General features: G+C 47.4%; 1 protein-coding gene across 1 annotated transcript; it reads right to left on the reverse strand.

The window, feature by feature from the left end:
• Window positions 1-755: 755 nt before the first annotated feature.
• CHST7 (carbohydrate sulfotransferase 7) lies at window positions 756-2,773 on the reverse strand. The gene has a single exon (XM_032206612.1). It carries the CDS (start codon window positions 2,771-2,773, stop codon window positions 1,346-1,348), a length of 1,428 nt encoding a protein of 475 aa, XP_032062503.1. The 3' UTR covers window positions 756-1,345.
• Window positions 2,774-16,105: the final 13,332 nt, after the last annotated feature.

Below are 16,105 nucleotides of genomic sequence, written 5' to 3' on the forward strand. Positions count from 1 at the left end.
CACCCTTCTCATACAAGCTCCAGGAAGTCTGCAGGAAAATATCATCTGAAAACCCAAAATGAAACTTAGAGTGTTTTTTTTTTTCTTCTCGTTTTTCTTCCCCCTCCCCCCACTTAAATACAAACTTTTATCTGGGAGCTTCTTACGCCAAGATGAATTTGCTCAGCCCTGTTAGGAAGCATTTGCTTTTGTCTAAGCACACGCGTTACCAGCTGAGAGGATGTTATTGTTCGGAAGGGATGTGAGCAGGGGAACCTGCGCACAGCACAATGTATCAGTCAGGAAGTTAGGGAAGAAAAGTGATTCACTCATCTAGTTGAGGAAACAAAATGGAAATACCAAGAGTTCACCTTCCAGCTACAGTTATCTCTACGGGTGTCCGCAAAAAACATGTTAGCCACCTGTATTGCACGTGAATATCACCATGAAGCTACAGGAATGTATTAAAATATCCAACTTTACAAAAGGGTTACGGATTTCCTTAGAAAAGTTACGATTTAAGAAACAAACATCTCCAAAACACTTAAGCATCCAAACACTTTCCCTGCTCCTACAACCAAATACCCAAGCTCTCCAAGGGACAGAGGGGAACTGCAACTAGGAACGGGAAAGGGACGAAGCCACCCACACAGACAGAGCTCACACGGGCTCAGCAAGCGCCAACACCAAGGCTTCCTCCCTCGGCAGGACGTCCTCCCGTGGCGTGAGACTCTGGCAGTCGGGCCGTGCATAAACGCCATGAATTTCACAGAAGCCTCCTTTAAGTGTTTTAATAGCAATACAGTGGAACACAACGTGTTTTCATGCTCTGGAAGGGGTGATCCTCTTACGTAAATAACTTTTGAGTCCTCGGATTCCTTACCGAGAGTTGTTGTCCAGGGGATTTTTAAAATTTAACACAGCATTCTTGTTTTCTTTTTACACAACCCCCATTCTTGGCATGGGGTCGCAGTTTCACATCTAGTGGACCTCAGAGTCTGGCACTGTGCCCCGAGGGCATCTCTCACCAAACACCTCAAGAACGTGTCCCCTCCATCGTCACCTCGGCAGCTGTGCTCCCTGGCCTCTTGGCACCCAGTGGGCGCTCAAACCTCCCTCCCTCTGTGTGCCAACGCCAAGGCCAATGCCAATGTGTTCACCAATGCCAATGTGCCCCTCAACGCCAATGTCAACGCCAACATGTCCACCAATGTCAACATGTCCGCCAATGCCAATGTCAATGCCAACATGTCCGCCAATGCCAACATGTCCACCAACGCCAAGGCGGAGGCCCATGAGGCCACTGCTCCCCTGTCTCAGACAGGCCCCCATGCCACGGGGTGTCCTGGCGTCGGTCCCGGGGCCGCTACCGCCTGTCATCGGTGCTGAGCGGGTAGGCCAGCAGGCTCATGGCCTCGCTGCACGCCGCCTCCACCTGCCGCACCTGCTGGCGGCTGAGGCGCTCCCGCCATGCGTGGACGGCCTCTCGGGCGTCGCGGGCGGAGATGAGGAAGGGCCGCTCGGAGGAGTACGCCTCGCCGCGGGTCATGTTGACCACGAAGGCCTCCATGGCGGGGGGCACGGGCAGCCCGGCGAAGCGCAGCAGGCGCCGCAGCTGGGCGCGGGGCTCCCGCACCAGGTCCTCGTAGCGCAGCTGCGTGTAGCGGTGCCGCAGCCCCGACGGGGCGCGTCGTGCCAGCAGCAGGTCGCGCAGCCAGGCCTGGCAGATCACCTCCAGCGCTCCACCGAGGAAGAACTCGGCTCGGTGCTGCGGCGGCGGTGCCCGACCCGCGCCCAGCAGCCCGGGGGGCAGCGGGCCGGGGGGTCCCCTTGGCCGAGGTGGTCCCCGAGGCTCGGCGCGGTGCCGGCTGCGCAGCACCTGGATGCTCTCCCGCAGCAGCGCCTGCTTGGCCTTCAGGCGCGAGTTGTGGACGGCGCGGGGGTCTCGGAAGAGCTGCACCACGCGCAGGTTGAGGCCGGGCTCGCTGAGCAGCGGCAGCAGGGCGCCCAGCTCCAGCAGCCGCACGTCCTTGATGACCACCACCGGGTACTTGCGGCACTCGGCCTCCAGCTCCCGCAGCGCCCGCGGCGGGCAGCGCTGCTCGCAGGCGGCGCCGTCGATCAGCCCCACCTCGGCGCGGGGCCGCGGGGCGGCGGGGCAGAGCGGGGCCGAGCAGATCACCTTGTTGGTGCGCCAGCCGAAGATGCCGGCCGTGGTCAGGTTGGGGGAGCCGGGGGCCAGCGGGTCGCGGGGGCCGGCCGGGGCGGCGTAGAGGCGCAGCACGGAGAAGTCGCAGCGGAAGAGGGAGCGCAGCATGTCGCGCAGGGCGCCCTGCAGGCTGAGCGCGTCCCCCGGGTACAGCGCCTGCCACAGGTGCCACATGGGCTCGTAGAGGTAGAAGACGTCGGGGTGCTGGTTGAACAGCTCCCCCACGAAGGACGAGCCCGTGCGCCAGGTGGCGTGCAGGTAGATGTGCCGCTTGCCCGCCGCCGCCGCCCCGGTGCCGTTCCCCGCCGCCCCTCCGCCGCCTTCCTCCTCCTCCTCCTCGTCCTCGTCCTCCTCGTCGCCCGTGGGCGCCGGGCGCTGCTCCCAGCCCCACTCGCTCAGCGCCTCCTCCAGGCTGGGGCAGCGCCGCAGCAGCGGCTCCTCGTCCCCCCGCGCCCTCCTGGCCCCGTAGTCCAGCGCGTAGGGCACCAGCAGCAGCAGCAGCAGCGTGTAGAGCCCCAGCACCACGGCCAGGCGCCGCGGCTCCCCCCGCCAGCACCAGCACCACCGCCGCCGCCGGCCCTTCATGGCTGGGGGCGGCCCCGGCCCGGCTCGGCTCGGCTCGGCTCGGCGGGGAGGGCGGCGAAGTTAGCGGCGGGGGTGTGGGCTGCGGGCGGCCCTCCCCGCCGGGAGCACGCCCACGGGCACCGCCGCCTCCTCCTCCTCCTCCTCCTCCTCCTCCTCCTCCTCCTCCTGCTGCTGCTCTTCCTCCTCCTCCTCCTCCTCCTCCTCGCGGAAGCGGCCGCACCTGCCCCGCCGCGGGGCCGGGGGCTCCGGGGGTGCGGGGCCGGGTCCCGACGTCTCCGGGCGCTGCGGGGAATGAAGGCGGCGAGGAGAGGTGCGGGTGTGTTTTCAGGCTGCGGTGGGTTTGGGGCGGGCTGCAGGAGGGGAGCTGCTGGGGCTGTCCCCCAGGGTTTGCGTTTGGGTTTGGGTTTGGGGGCTGGGGGTGGGCAGCCCGCGAGTGAGGCGGGTCCTGCAGCCCGCACGCCCAGCACCTGATCCCCTTCTGACAGCCGCTCTCCTTGCTTATACCATGAACATTAACATCACCGACTCGGTCTTCAGCATCCGCTTTTTTAGGCTTCCCAGAATAAGTTAAATAAATCTCTTCATCTGAGCTGCGCAGCCAACAGGAGGTCGACCGCAGGTGCTTAAATACGAAAACACAGACCCAAAATCCAGCGCAGCCCCTGCCTGTCCTGGGGAGATGCTGACGGGACCGACACGGTGGGTCACGACCCCCTGTGCACCTGACAGAGGTGATGTCCCCGTCCTGCTGGCTGTGCTGCTGACCGTCCTAACCTCGAGGCAGCGCAGAAATCAACAACTAAGCACAGCGCTCAGAGAGAAATTCAGCCGGGATGACATGGTCCTCACCCGCAGCCTGTGCTGTCTTTGCCTGCAGAGCAGTCTGTGTGCTGTGTACCCACCTGTGCCATCACCTTCACCAACGATACCACGCGTAACAGCAGGCAGAAATGACCCCCTAGTTATACAGCTTCCAAAAATGCTCCTATAGTGTAAGCATATAGCTACAGAGTCTGCAACTGCCGTTGCATTTTTCTGCCTGAGTGAGTAGACGATAACCAATACCCTTATTTCGGCTTTATTTGGTAGCAGAAGGGAAACACAGAGCGCCGGGAGAGAAAAAGAGCGGTCCTGCTCTGTCCAGGTGGTGAGCCAGCAGCCTGCCTGCTAACACTTTCTTTGACCTCTGTTAAGGACGTGTTAAAGACTTGGCTTCCTGCGGTTTATGGCGTGCTGAGTGAGGAGGTGAAGCCAAACTAGACTCCTGGACTCCTGAGCAGGAGAATGTAAAAATGATGGCATCTGAAAGGAACTCCCGTCACAACATACATTTCCCTGTGTACAGTCATTGTGGCTTTGGGCATTTTAAACAGTCAGATAAATCAGCCTGAGCTTCAGCTCCACCTTTGGTAAGGCCAGGATTTCATCTCAACCCTCCCACAACTAAAGGAGGAGGACAGAATAAAAACACACTTGCCAAAAATGGGCCATGGGCTTGCCAAAAAAACTTGACCTATACAAAGTAGATGCTTATCTAGTAGTTTGAGGAGGTACCTCCAGCATGGTTGTCATCATGCATGAGAATAATTTTGGAGGATTTACCAACTTATGCTTTCCGGGACGGGATCCTGAGAAGTACAGAGGAGTGTGGTTATATGTGAGTTACTGGGGTTTTCCCTTTATATGACATTTCACAGGGTAAGACAAATGAGAAACCAATGAAATAAATATACGCATTTTTGTTTTGTTTTGTTTTTTTTCAGACAATGAGGCTACAAACTTCTATGGCTACTGTTCTGGAAAAGGCAGAAAACACAAATCAGTTTACCACAGGCTGTTTTTACTGATAGCAAAACATGGGAAGTTCTCGAAAGATTATCAAACCAAACAAGAACCACAGTAAATGTTTTGTTCTGCGCCTTCGCAGCGAGGCTCCTGTGCTGAAGTGGGATTAGCCTGTAAATGGTTGCTTTGGTTCTCTTGGGGTTGCTTTTTAATTTTAAAATGTTTATTTGGTTTTGTTTTTTGTTTTTGGAGTGGGGAGAGAGCACAAATCCCAACAAAGCTGGTATTCATGCTGCAGCTGATGGGGCGCTTTCACAAACCTGAAATCACCTCTTTCCAGCCTTGTGATGGGTCATGAGAAGTATCAGATCTGAACACACGCTCAGGAGCTGATTGCAGGTCCTAAAATAGCAGGGAGATCAGCCATGGCTTGTCTTGGTTTTCAGTTCAATGTGACTCTGTCCTATCTGCCACTAACAGTGGCGATAAGGGGGGCGATGTCCCCCACCTAGGCTTTTCTATGAATCATACAGTCACGACTTAAATCGACTGATGATCTTCATCTCCTTCCAAGAAGAGCATGATAATTCAGTGCGGGAGAGAGGCAGGCAGACAGGTTCTTTGTTCATACGCGAAGCAGCCCGACTGTTTGGCATCTAGCTTCTGCCATTTCTTGGTGATAATTCTGTGCTTTATACTATTATATAAAGAAAAAAAAAAAAAGTATGTACATTTAGCAGGTTCGGCATAATTTAGAGTAGCAGTGTTTCCATTCTAGTTTCCAAGTTTGTCACCGAAAGCACTGGCTGCTTTCAATCTAACACAGCACTGGCTTCCTGTGTGTTATCTCTTTTAGCTTAATTTTTGCTCTTCCGTCTCCCACAGCTCTGTGACTGACAAGAAAGCCAGTAGATGTTGGAATGCCGTGCTTCAGCCCCGGAATAATTTCTGTCAGAGGTTTTAAAATAGAAATAGTTGCCTCTCTCTTGCTGTTCATCTTTCAGATCATGCGTGCTCTTGTCATTTTCAAAGAGCACTTTGATTAAAAATAACTTGATTAGCTGATAAAATTAAATATGCTTTGCAAGAGGAGCATTAGCCTCAAACATCCTGGCTGTTAATGAGCACTGTGCTCACACATACTGTCACTTACAGGCTTCAGCCAAAAGGAAGTCCGTGGTTAATGACAGCTTCAGAAGCTTAGAGAAGCCGACAAGCTGGGACTACAGTTTTCTCTATTTCTTTTTGCCTTTTTTGAAGGCTCTTTGTCGTCAGATGTTTCAACATGTGCAGTACCACGTGCCTCACCTATGGGTCTGGTCCTCGTAGCTCGTGGTTAAGAGGAGGATTTCTGAGAGTAGCGGGATGGCTGGTGGCACAAGGAGCCTGACGGGTTGCAGGAGGGCTCACAGCGGTGGAATTTCCCCCAAAGAGGAACAGAGAGCAAGAGCCTTTAGAAGGCCAGCAATATCGCAGGAGTTTTGAGGGAGAGATCTAGAGGAGACGAAATGTGAGGAGGCTTTAGCCAAGGGGCTGGTGAGCAGCCCGTGTAAGAGTGGGAAGCTACAAGACCCCAGAGGCAGCTGCAAGGGTTGGTGCTCCAAGTCTAGGGACCAGCAGCCTGTGTGGAGAAGGGTGGCAGGGGTGCCCTACTCCCTTCTCTCTCCCAAATTTCTCCAGTTAGTACCAGCTGAGAACTGGCAAAATCATAAAGGCTGCTCAGTGCCACCCAGCAAGATGCCAGGCACAGCACGTGAGCTGGGGAAGTGCCTGGGTGAAGCCAGACCAGCCTGCAGCCTGCTTTTGGGCTAAGGGATGCTTAATAGCATGGTTCAGCAAACACAAACGAGCCTTCAGTCAGACAGGCACCCGGCAAGGCCGAAAGAACCACAGTCATTCCATTTCCACTTCCAGATTTTAAAGATTAACCTGTTATTAATATGGTACACTCAAAGAGTCAGCGTGGGGATTTCCTGTGGACTTGGCTTCCTTTTCTGGTTTTCCATGGCACAGCTTTACCAAGAATGGGAGATATGGGTTTTGAAATGTCAACATTTAAAAAAAGCTTTTTTAAAAAATAAAATATAATCATATTGTGGTCCATTTCATGTAACTGGTGATCTTCTGAGCTCCTCTAAGAAAGGAAGATAATGCCCTCATTGAAAGTAATAGAAGATGCTACTCTGGAAATTCAGGTAAATCAGTTAAGTGGTGATGAAAGGAGAAGACATATTCCACACTAAAACTCAATGTTAATGCAACCTGAGTATTTCCAAGCTATGCCAAGGGTGACTCTGAAGTTTTTAAGGCTCCTCACTGCAGAGTTTGCTCTGTTATCCCCTTAACAGCAACGGAGCTGGGCTTGTGCTGCACAAATAGCCAGCACCTCCTGAAAGCCTCCCCAAGCCTGACAATTCACAGTAGCTGCTGAACAAGGATTATTCCGACAGGAATGTGCTCAGTCTCCCAGTTTCAAGTTCAAGAAGTGCCTCAACACAAAGACGGGTGAGATATAACAATTTTTAATGGCAGCCACCACGAATCTTTTTTGTTTTCTCTCATTGCCGCAGACATGCTGTTGCAGGATTAAAGATGCTGATTAAGAATAACAGCAAGCTTTCGCAACTCAACAAGTTAAGCCATTGTGCCGGTATAATTAGGGAACTAAATCTTTTGCAGTTCAGTCAAGCAAAGAAAATAACTAGAAAATTTGAAACCTATTTTTAACAGGGGATTTTTTTTTTTTTTTCTCAAAAATCCCTCTGACAGCCATTGCCACAAACTATGTGCAGGTCTCCTGTGCCTTCACAACTCAACACTTTCATGCACAGAATATAATCTTTGGGTTGAGCTGTCTGCCTTTTTAGTCATTTTAGTCTTACATGCAAATTCATACTTGCATGCGTAAATGAAAATGCTGAGGGCTCAGTCACCACACCTGCTGTATATATTCGTCCCTACGGCTTTCTAAAGATTATTTTGTAAATTCGTAATTTCTGATGTGAATAATTTCCTGGAGACATTACTGTGCATTATGGGAGAAAGACAAGTGCTGTAATGTATAATTCACTTGAAATCTATTCCTGTATATCCTTGTGCCAGAGGATCTAACTTGTGAAAATGTTAACAGGCAAAAAAAGGTGGTGATTCTGGGAAACTCCTTGGTTGCTGTGACCTACGAAGACCAGGCTAGTTTCCTGGCTGTCATTGCGGGCTGTTCCTGAGGAAGTCTCTCCTGGTTTTGTTGTACTGACTGGGGTTTCCCAATTTGAAGGGCAGTCAGCAGTCTGGTGTTTGTTTTTTTTTCTTTCCCAGCTGCCTAATGAAATGCAACATTTAAAACTCGCTGCTACTCCTTTGGGCTTTCACTGCAAGCTGTACAAAATTTGGGCATCATAGCATAACTGTGTGGCTGAAACACACAATTTATTTAGTAACGCATCTATATGCTTAAAACACTAGGTGAAAACCATATTGATTTGACTGTAACCTCTGCCAACAAAGAACTTGCACACTAGCTCAGCACACTTCCTCAGGCATTGCAGGACAGCCCTGCCTAGGTTTCCAGTGTTACCATTTCATTTAATTTGCTCCTGGGCAGAAGTCCTTGGCACATCCACCTGAAGCTGCGCCCAAGTTAGCTTATCATAAGCTACTAGAAATCAATACTTTTCAAAGAAAGTCTTCCTGCTTAAAAGTTTAAAATAAACTTTATATATAGTACAGTTTATTCTATGAAAAAAACATGTTATTTGTCTGTGAGGACAAGAGAAGATTTCCTGGTAGACCTCACACACATCTAGATGCATGCAGACTCACAGATGTCTGAGAATCGCTGCAACAAACAATTGCATTAACATGCACATCAGCTGTCACGAATATTTTCCTCCTGCATCACGCTCAGTCTCACACATTTGTAGTTCTCAGAGGCAGGAGGTATTTGCTTTGTGACACTGCAGAATGAGAACAGGATACAGCAGTTTCACAGTCCCAGAGACAGGCATCTGGTAACTGCACACTGTGTTGTCAGGACTGAGCTCAGGTGGGAACAAGAAATAAAGGATGCCTGAGGTATCAGCACTCTGGCAGGAAAAAAAAAAAAAAAAAGTAATGGGGACAAGCGGTTGAACATAAGAAAACCACACGGTAAAAGGTCATTACAGGATATGGTAGCTGCTTTACAAATGAGAGATAACTAGTGTTCTAGCTGAACAACAACAACAAAAATCACATGCAGTTGCAGAGCTTCTGTGGAAATTAACGTGAACCATTCAGCTCAGGCACAAAGCGTATAAATTCAGCCTGAAAGCTTCAAGCTGGTCTCAGCATAGTTTCTGCAATGTTCTTTTTGTTCTTTGCCCAGGAGAAATTTCTGCCCGTTCTGCCTATCGCCTTTGGGTGATATATACTATTCTCTGCCCAGGCAGGCTTCCTGCATCCTGCATTAGCTGCTGGGCTTGGGTGTACGGAGAGGACCACATAGGTATTACTGGCAGCAGGACTGAATGTGTCGTCAGGCTGCTCCAGCTTGCTGTCCACAACGTTCACCAGCTGAGCAGATATTGAAGTTCCCCATACCTCTGCTCTGCATGCAAGAAATTTTCTTCAAGTCTTTGCTACATTTTTTGTTAGCTTTGCTTTTATCCTGCCTTCGCTGTCTTCAGTCCTCTTGCCTACAGGGGTTTTCTTGATCCTCCAGCTGGACGGCCCAGCCACCCAGCCTCCAAGGCTCCCTGTCCCACCTGCTACCAAGGCAGGGGGCTACTGTGGGCTTTTCACATTTGTTTTGATACTGGGGTGAAGTGGAGGGAAGCCCCTGTTTTACATCTTGTTTTTACAAATTGCCATATTTTGTGGTTTTAATGTTCTTTTTCTTTTTTTGGTGTGTGTGCGATTTCCCCTTCAACCTGCTGTTAAGACACACCTCCTGAAAATACTGTAAGACTACGGGTAAAACAGAAAGTTTTACAAAATTTTCAAATATTTTAAGTCTTGGAAGGTGTTGCCACAGCTACCTCCGTCTGAGTTGTGACCTGTTTTTCAAGCAGGATGCCTTTGATCCTGACCTTCCCCGCAGACAGCTCTGGGCTAGGCCGTATTGGGGTCCAGGGCAGGGTGTGGGGAGCCCTGAGGGGCTGGGCAGAGACAGTGAGATCTGTGGCTGCCCTCAGGGGCCTGGCACCTCATAACTGATGTTTTTCTGTGCTCTTGGCTTTCATTTCTGTCAAAAGTCACTGTGAGGGATGTGCAGGATAGCCACCTACGTCTGGGCTGACTCACTGGTATGAGGCCCAGGCTCTCCCACCTGTACTCGCTGAAAGAAGAGAAACACATTAGTGGGTTTTGTCTCGTAAGGGTTAGTGTACAATAGGTGTACATATTCTCCTCATCTCCCCAAGGTAAGCATAACACCAGCATCACAGGGATGTATCTCTGCTTGGTCTCCCTGTTAGACCAAGAGCTGCTTTGCAGGAGGGAGGTGTCCTCTTGGGTACTGGGACTGACTCAAGTAACGTCTCTGCCACAAAAAATTATGCCTGCCTCTGAACCAAGCAACTCTAGACAGCTGAACAGTCCCTTTACATTTCAGCTATTTTGGGGTTTTATCTACTTTGTCTTGGTGAAAAGGCTTCTATATAGATTTTACCCAAACTCACAGTCTGTGACTTGAAATAAAGGAGTTTCTTAGCTGTGGTATCACCTCACCTCTTGCATAACTCAGCCATTGCAGACTGTTGCTTGATAAGCCCTGAGGACCTCCTTTGAAGTTCTGGTTGAAGCCATCTTCTGAGAGACACCTCCCAGTTACGCAGAGCAGGGCAGGAGAACATGGGTGCCTTCCACCTGTCCAGGTCCCTGGCATCTTACTGACGGTCATCAAGGGTATCAGTCTGTCCGGTCATGCCCAGTACTTCGGGAAACTTGAACCTCTGTTCCCTTATTCTTGATCTATTTTGTTTGTTGCTCTTCTTATGATTCTTTTTTTCCTCTAATTCACAGTTTCAACCCTCTCCGTCCACAAGTACCTTGGTTTTGATGTATCTCGCCTTATGGAACTGACAAAAAGGCTTTGTAAAATGATAATGTAAATGTATAATGATAATCTAAATCAACACTTTTACATACTTTGGTTTTACTGACTTCCTAGGGATTGCTCAGCGTCATCCCTCTTCCCCTGGGGAAGCCTGGCAGTTACCCTGCAAGGAAGTCAAATGGGTCAGTTTGCTTAAATGTTTTGTGTGGGATCTAAGATGCCTTGTGTCTATTTACTTGGTTAACTTATCTTTGTCCTGTGGGAGACCTGAAAAAAAAAGGTGGATCTCTTTAAACAGCTCCTGTAAAAACAATTAAAGTAATTAAAATTATCTGTGTTTGTATTGCGAGACCTGTTTTCCTTTCCTATGTCACCCAAATTAGAGTTCCCTGTGATCTGAGTACCACCCTTGGATTTTGCAGGACTCGGTTTTACTGCCTTGACCACAATCCCTTCTGGTCCATGACATGCTCAAGCAGAAAGCATTTAACATCTTTCCTGACTTAATTAGCGATGCCTCCAACTGACTCATGATGAAAGTAATACTAGCATCAACACCAAACTACGTGGCTTTGCTAAATGCTCTCTGTCTCAATTTGTGCTGCCAGAAGACAGTCAAGAAAATCAAAGCAATTTGATAGTAAATTATAGTGATACGTCTCAAATGTTCAAGTGATGGACATTAGTCAGTCATCAGTACCTTCATCAGCAATCAGTATGTAAGTAGTCAGCTTCTCAGCTTTAAAAATACACAGGTTTTCACTGCAATCCAAAACATCTTATACAGTGCTTGCAGGAAGTGAGAGGTATGAAAGGATTTTAAAATTAAAAAAAATTTGATCCCTTTCAATTTGGAAAAAAAAAAAAAGGACCAAATGAAACAGCACATGTCTAATATTTAAATCCCAATTAATTTGGCAATTAAACTGGACTACTGTATTTCTATTGTCATTTTAAGATGCATAATTTTGCAGTTAAAGAATAAAAAATAACTGATTTTCTCAGTCTCTTTTTGAGTAACGTGTGTTTTACAACAGATTATAGAAAATAACTTAAACAAAACCAGCGTGGGGATTTCCTGTCTTCACCTTTGCAGTTCTGCTGCTTATGGTAGCTGTCTGCTCCTCAGTACCACTTTGTGTCAGCCTGTGTTAGCAGCGTCCTCAGAAAGTGACTCTTGCTTCCACTTTGGATGCTGATGCAGGAATCATAAACTTATCAACACAAAACAATTTTTTTTTTTTTTTGGTTTGGTAGAGTGGTGTCTGCCCTAGCCCTTCAGCCTTTCCGTACTCATGTAACACATGTAACCTATTGACAGAAATGCGACTTATTATGCATTCCTGATGTAGAAAACTGTATTTAGAGGTCAAAACACAATGAAATTAAATCAAGAAAAGGTATCACCAAAACATGTAACGCTAAATTGTAATAAAAACAATTAAAACTCAAATGAGATTAAAGTCAATTTGGTCAATACTAAAACAATGAATAGCATGATAACCTTTCCATATATAAACTTTAAATATGACTTTGAGTTTGAACAAGAAGTCCAGGCTAGGACTGGAGAATTTTACTGAATAAATTATAGAACTTAGCTGAACAGAAAAGCAGAACTATTTGTTTTTGAACCACAAACTCAGGCCCGATTGCGGAACTCCCTTCAGTTTTTGCTATGATGAGGGGACTTTGCTATGATGGCAGGATACTCCTGTTATTCTCACATTACTGGCACAGCGCCTTTATAACATAAACGTTAGCAAAATCATTTCAGTGGGAATCCTAACAGACCTTAATTAAAGTAGAGCACAGTCTCAGATCTCTAGGTAATTTGAGCTGCATAAAGTAGTGTAGAGGCTCTCCTTATGAAAATATTTAGAATCATGTTAAATCAGGGGAAATTTTTCTCACATTCATTCTCCTATGCCCGGCCTTACTGTCAGCTTTTTTTTTTTTTTTTTTTTTTTATGAGTATTTTTTTCCCAAGCCTACAGTTTTCAGCTCTACAAAATCACTTCAGTGGTCCCACTGGTTGAGGCCTCCCTGCAGCTTTGGCCAGAGCCCTGTTGATGTACTCTGAGCTTCTGCTCTCCTTGAGCTCCTGGTGGCCCTCACTGTTGCCTGGCTAGATATTCTGGACAAATACAAAATGTCTGGTTGGACACGCACATGCTTGACACATAAGGAGTGATTGTAGGAGCCCAGATGATGTGTGTGTTCACAGCAGATTTGATGCATCTAACATGTTTGAAAGATTTCTTGGCTTTGCTGCTAGTTCCTTGGGCTCCATACAGCCATGCTTTAGTGCTGCCAGCTATAGACGTGCTCCCCTTACTCACGGCATGCATGAAGCTTTCACTTCCATTGTCATAAGCAAAAAAAAGTAGAAAACTATGGGGATGGATGTCTCTGGCAACAATAACCAAATCAAATATCAGACACCTCAGGCTCTTTTTTTAAGGGATTTTATACACTTCAACCTCCAAGATTTCTAGATCACTTAGGTATGAGACTCATGAAGACTCATGTCCACTGAAATTTGAAGTGGGCCACCAGCTTGTAAAAATGCAATCTTTTTTAAGCAAAAAACTTAAAAACTGCTCGCCGTTCTCTGTATTACAGACTCCATTGTTCTGAATGTCTTTCTCCATAAAAACATCCAATATTTTGGACACATGTACAATCAGGTTTGTAAATTTTCAGCACAGCCTTATCACACTGAATTATTTTAAAAACACATTGCCACTGTTCTGTGCAACTTTTGGGTAGAGGTCACCAGAGAAACTACTACTATTGCAAAAAACCTCTAATACAAGAAAGCCAGCTGCTCAAACATAAATTCACCCTCCCCCCAAATAAATAAATAAATAAAAGCAAAACAGACAAACAACCAAACAAAAACCCAACAACCTAAGAACTAATGATTAATTTAATCATCTCTGCTTTTCCTGAATATTATCTGAAAGCAGATGACCATCCATGCTTTTGTCAACATGATAGGTGGGGTAACTTTCCTGTTTAAAACTGGGTCATGGATCACCTGATCTGTTCTGAAATCTTGATAGAGAAATATTATAGGAAAACTTACTAAGAGGAAACTATCTAACATATAAACCTCTTCCCAGGCAAGCTTTTCTCTTCTCCTGAGCCAGTTCCCCAGCAGCTGCAGGTGATGTGCTATCACCCCACTGCAGTACTCATTAGCCCACACTGATTTTACAGCTGGCATTCACTAATTGTCATTGGGATTTTGTACCTGAGGCCACAGTCTGACTTGGCCATGTAGCCTGTAGGCCCACATGGGGATTTCAGGGTGTGACACTAAATTAAATTTAACTTAATAAATTAAAATCCCACTGCTCCATTCAAAAAATCCTGTGTGCCTGCAGCTGTCTGATTTGTTCAGACACTTTTGGAGGAAACATCTGAATCACAGCACCCCAGAGTGGCTGAGGCTGTCTGGGCCCTCTGGAGGCCACCAGGCCCCAGCCCTGCCCCAGCAGGGCCACCCAGCGCAGGCTGCCCAGGCCCATCTCCAGGCGGCTTTTGGAGATCCCCAAGGAGGAGACCCCACAGCCTCTCTGGGCAGCCTGTGCCAGGGCTCCTCACCTGCACAGCACAGAAGTGCTCCTGGGGCTCAGGGGGAGCCTCCTGGGGGCCAGGTTGTGCACAGGGCCTCCTGTCCTATCAATTAAAGAGGATGCAATAGTCTGAAGTGAAGGAAATAGGTGGCAGCTCATTTCTGTGTTTCGGGCTGGTGTCCAACTGACATGCACAGCGCAAGACAGCCCTCAACAAAATCTTTGGTTTGTTTCAGGGAAAGAAATATGCAAGTCTTAATGAGATACCTTTAGTATGACCAGCCACTCACAGACACAGGGTTGGGTGTTGATGTGTTTTTAATGTCAAAGGTGTGAAATATCACTTTCAGGCAACTCGACAAGCATTTTTCTTGCAGAATTTAGCCCTCAAATCCACATATCTCAGCAGCAAGTACCACACACCTTTAAAATGGGAAGTACCCAGTGGGAAGTACCTGCTGCTTTTAATTCTCTTTTACACTTAAACTGATCCCGCAGAAACATCGTTTCCCTCCCCGGCATTACCAACTGATGCTGTCGATTTTGTTTCATTTTAGTTATTTAATTGTTTCTTCTCATTATATGGCAGAAAAGCCATGTCATCATGTGATGAAAGAATAATCCTGGGCACCAGGCCTGGTGACATCGTGGCCATGTCACAGCAGGCAGAGTGCTGGCGGTGGCAGTGTCACAGGGCAGGGACTCTGTGTCGTGGCCAGCCCCGGCTGGCAGACAAGGAGCCAGGTGAGCATGGGCTGAGAAGGGAGGCCAGTGAGGAAGGGACTGCCTATGGTGATGTAGGGTGGCTGTTCCTCTTTTATTGCACCTTGAACAGCAGGTTGTTTTTTTTGTTTGTTTGTTTGTTCTTATGTTTAAAAATATATGAATATGCCTGTATATCTCAGTGTTTTTCAGGTATGTCCCTATATGTTTGTGAGCTGCTGATAAGAAATGCAAATAAAGCTAGTGATGTTCTGGTTATTTAGGTGCCAAAGAGTATGTGGTGATATTCCAGGTCACTGAGTATGGTCTCAGTGTGTGACCGATACTCTTTGCTGTCAGTGCTATACAAAATACATGTCATAATTCAAGTATGTAGTGGCATCATTCTGCAAAACCCTGAGCACTCTCCCCTTTCTGTTTCTGCTGGAAGTGAAGTATGCTCCCAGTGCAGCAGAAAAATTCAGCACATATTCTCTTAGATTGCGCCTTATGTTAATCTGATATGGGTACTTTTATTTTAAGTGCTGTGGTGTATTCATGCAGCTATGCAGCTTGTCAAAAATAAAAACAGGCTCCATTTAAGAAAATGAACCTTTGTTAACTGAAGTCCCTGATGAGGAATACTTAGGATTTAAATGTCCTAGCATAGAATACTAATTTAAAGGATAACCTACAGAGTGTAGTTACAGGTAAGGCATTCAAGTAGGATTCAGGGTATCTGGATGCCATTGCTTCTTCTCTTATACAGAATTAATATACAGCCTGGGACGGGTTATTTTGCAAGTCTGATCCTCTAAGTGTGTTGATCTTCACTGGGAATGCTATTGTAATAAATATAATCAGTACAGTTATATGCCTCTAGCAAGAATTGAAAAGGGCACGTATCACTGGTTCATTAAAAAGATGCAACATGAACGCTTGGGTTCCAGCAAAAAGCAGAAAGTTAGTGCTCCTCTAATCACACCATCTGCTGAGACCTAAAGGCAGACCTTGACTGCTGTAGTATCTAGAGATACAACAATTTGCAGCACAGAGGAATAAAAGTCTCTCCACAGCAGACAGATTAAGCTTCTTTTTTTCTCATTCTAATCTGTTAATCATGCACAGGGTTTAAGTGCAGCTCAAGGCAGACCAGACATGGAATGATTTAATTTTGTACTATTTATTGAACTGGATTTAATTTGAAGATATGCTGTTATCCATTCCTCA

The sequence above is a fragment of the Aythya fuligula genome, chromosome 1, assembly GCF_009819795.1.
Source record: "Aythya fuligula isolate bAytFul2 chromosome 1, bAytFul2.pri, whole genome shotgun sequence".
Classification (NCBI taxonomy): domain Eukaryota; kingdom Metazoa; phylum Chordata; class Aves; order Anseriformes; family Anatidae; genus Aythya; species Aythya fuligula.

Bases quoted from the DNA above. Each gene is read 5' to 3' on its own strand.
- CHST7 (XM_032206612.1), bottom strand. From the start codon at position 2,773: ATGAAGGGCCGGCGGCGGCGGTGGTGCTGGTGCTGGCGGGGGGAGCCG.